Source organism: Asparagus officinalis, unplaced genomic scaffold, assembly GCF_001876935.1.
Source record: "Asparagus officinalis unplaced genomic scaffold, Aspof.V1 AsparagusV1_Un1282, whole genome shotgun sequence".
Classification (NCBI taxonomy): Eukaryota; Viridiplantae; Streptophyta; class Magnoliopsida; order Asparagales; family Asparagaceae; genus Asparagus; species Asparagus officinalis.
In genome coordinates this window covers 1-2,626 of record NW_017973541.1, presented here as the reverse complement: position 1 = coordinate 2,626, position 2,626 = coordinate 1, and the positions used below count along the sequence as shown (strand labels likewise).

The 2,626-nt window shown below is 37.6% G+C and overlaps 1 protein-coding gene across 1 annotated transcript; it reads right to left on the bottom strand.

The window, feature by feature from the left end:
* Nucleotides 1-908: 908 nt before the first annotated feature.
* Nucleotides 909-1,983, bottom strand: LOC109828395 (cytochrome P450 85A1-like; the record flags this gene model as incomplete). The annotated part of the gene is made up of 4 exons (XM_020395401.1): nucleotides 909-1,015; nucleotides 1,395-1,473; nucleotides 1,565-1,651; nucleotides 1,735-1,983. Coding segments are annotated over 4 exons (522 nt in total), but the record flags the coding sequence as incomplete, so codon positions are not given.
* Between the last annotated feature and the right edge of the window lie 643 nt (nucleotides 1,984-2,626).

The following is a 2,626-nucleotide window of genomic DNA, read 5'->3' as shown; positions in this document are numbered from 1 at the left end:
TGTTGATGATCTAACTCTTCAAATAAGAATCCTTCAGAGAATCCTCCAAACGAGCCCCAAGCCAAACCCTAATCTCTGATACCACTAACAAGAACGAGATAGATCACAACCAATAAGTAAAACACAATCACCACCAGCAAGACAAACGAATTTTACGTGGTTTGGCAAGTTGTCTACGTCCACGGGGCAAGTAGGAGAAAGTTTTTACTATTAGAGGTAAATATAATACAAATAGGGTTTATAATCTCACCAAAAACCCTCAAACAAAGCTCTCAAAATCTCTCACAAATTCTCCCTCAAAGGATGCACAAATCTCTCTCAAAAGATGCTCAAAGTCGTCCTTTTTATTCACCCTAGAAACAACAATGTTTCTATTTATATGAACGGTAAACCCAAACCAATCAGGAAACTGGATCTAGGCCCAAAAACGCGATCCGGTCGACCGCACATATAGTCCGGTCGATCGACCAGAAGGCTGAAAACTCAGCTTAACGATTACATGGTTTCGGTCGGCCGGACTTAGCCTAGCGGTCGAGCGAACAGGGTTCGCGGTCGACCGACCTAGTATCGCGGTCGACCGGACAGAAAGCCAAAATAACACCCTGTAGCGTGCACGTTTCTGGTCGACCGGACTGCATCCAAAAGTTTGCTTGGTTCGTTTTTCCTGTTCTTCGTCGCCATTTTCGCCGTTTCTACAGAGATGTTGATCATAAAATGAAGCGCACCACTTCGTTTTGTATGGAGTATCTGTCGTCTTACAATGCTGGCTCAGTATAATTTTATGTTTAGATTCCATAAGAATTACAGCAGAAACTGTATTCGGTGTAAAATCTTTATTTATTTCCTTTTTAAAAAAAAAAAAAAAGCAGAAACTGCTATTTTGTGCGTCTAGCTCATGCGAAACTTACCATCCATCTCCTTGGATTGAAGGTTAGAGGTTCATGGTATAGACATGGGTCATAGTTCATCTCCCCCATATACAAAATGATTTTCCACCCTTTGGGAATCACAAATCCTGGTAGAAAGCATTATTAGAGTTTGTGCTAAGTATTAGTTCTTGTTTGAAGGGAGTAAAATAACTGAATGTTTCTCTTCAGTTAGTAGGTACTTGAGGATTTTTTTTAGATTATAAAACTCAGAATTTAGAAGGAAAAAAGCATCAAATTTGCTAATAATGAGGCAATTGTGTAGAGTGAAATCTTAGCGCGGAAGTATATTGTAGTAATCAAAGAAAACATAGTGGAAGCCTCAATGACAATCAAGTCATAGTTGGTTCTTTCATTCGTACTTAATCTTCTTGAAAGAAAATCTTTAACAACTGAAATCATTTCATAAGTAAGAAATTTAGATAATCACGTACAGTTACTTTTCTACTATAAGCTATGGGAACCAACCTCTTATTTCTATATCTTCAGTTGTTTTCCTCAAAACTCCCTTAACAATTGAAGCCATTCTCAACGTTTCTAAAATCACCTACAGCATATAGAAAATCCATTAAAAATCCATTAGCTTTTAACCTTGCAAACCATTTCCTAACAGATGAAAGGTCAGTTCATCTGCTTACTGCACGAGTGAAGTTCATGGACTTGTAGTCGTTAGAGTTAAGTGCATCCCCAGGTAACTTCCCTTTTCTGATTTCTAAATGTTCATTCTGCAGTCAGTAATCGGTTGCTAATCAAACTTAAACTAGTCATAAAAATAGAAAAGAAATTAATCACAACACTCAATTCATACCCTGAGATCTTCAAGGATTTTTGGGTGATCATGGAGGTACTTGACAGCCATCATCGATGTCGTGGAAACAGTTTCATAACTTGAATAAATCAGAGCAATGATCACATCGATGATCTGATCATTCGTCAGTTTTGCTTTTGATCCTTCCTCAGGCTGCAATAGGCAATCAAGCATGTCATGATGCAAGCTCGAAGAAGCTCTTCTTTCTTCAATAATCTCTGTCAACATACATATAATTTTCTTCCTTGCCTGAAAATGCAAAGTAATTTGTTAATAATGGACAAGAAATTTCTTGACAATGAACAAGTAATTTGACTATCTTATCTTTATTGTGGATATTGATTTTTTTTTTAATTTTTAGAGCGGGATTCTTACCCGTAATCTCCAAGAGGAACAAATGTTTTTTTATTTCTATAACTTTTGTAAGACACGTATACATTATATTTTTGTAATTGGGCATGTTTCATTAAACCCTTATTTTAAGGGCATTATACCCTCCTGTTGCGTGTCGTGCCGAAGCGTGCTTGACAACTAAACGAGTCCACGAGCGATGAGAGAAGAAAACCAAATCAAATACAAGTGCAATTCACCAAAACACGATACAAATCAAACTAAACACAGAGATTACGTGGTTCGGCAATTGCCTACGTCCACGGGGAGAGGATGAGAAGATTTCACTATATGGAGGAGAAATACAAAGGATTACAACTCACAAAATCACTCAAATATAACTCTAACCAAAGCTCTCAACTCCCTCACAATATCTCCCTCCAAAGTTCTCAAAAGACTGCTAATTCTCTCCTATTGAAACCCTAGAAACGTGTTTGTATGTATATCAAACACCCAATCCAAAACCAACCAGGAAAACCAAATCTGGCCCATAACTGCTTCG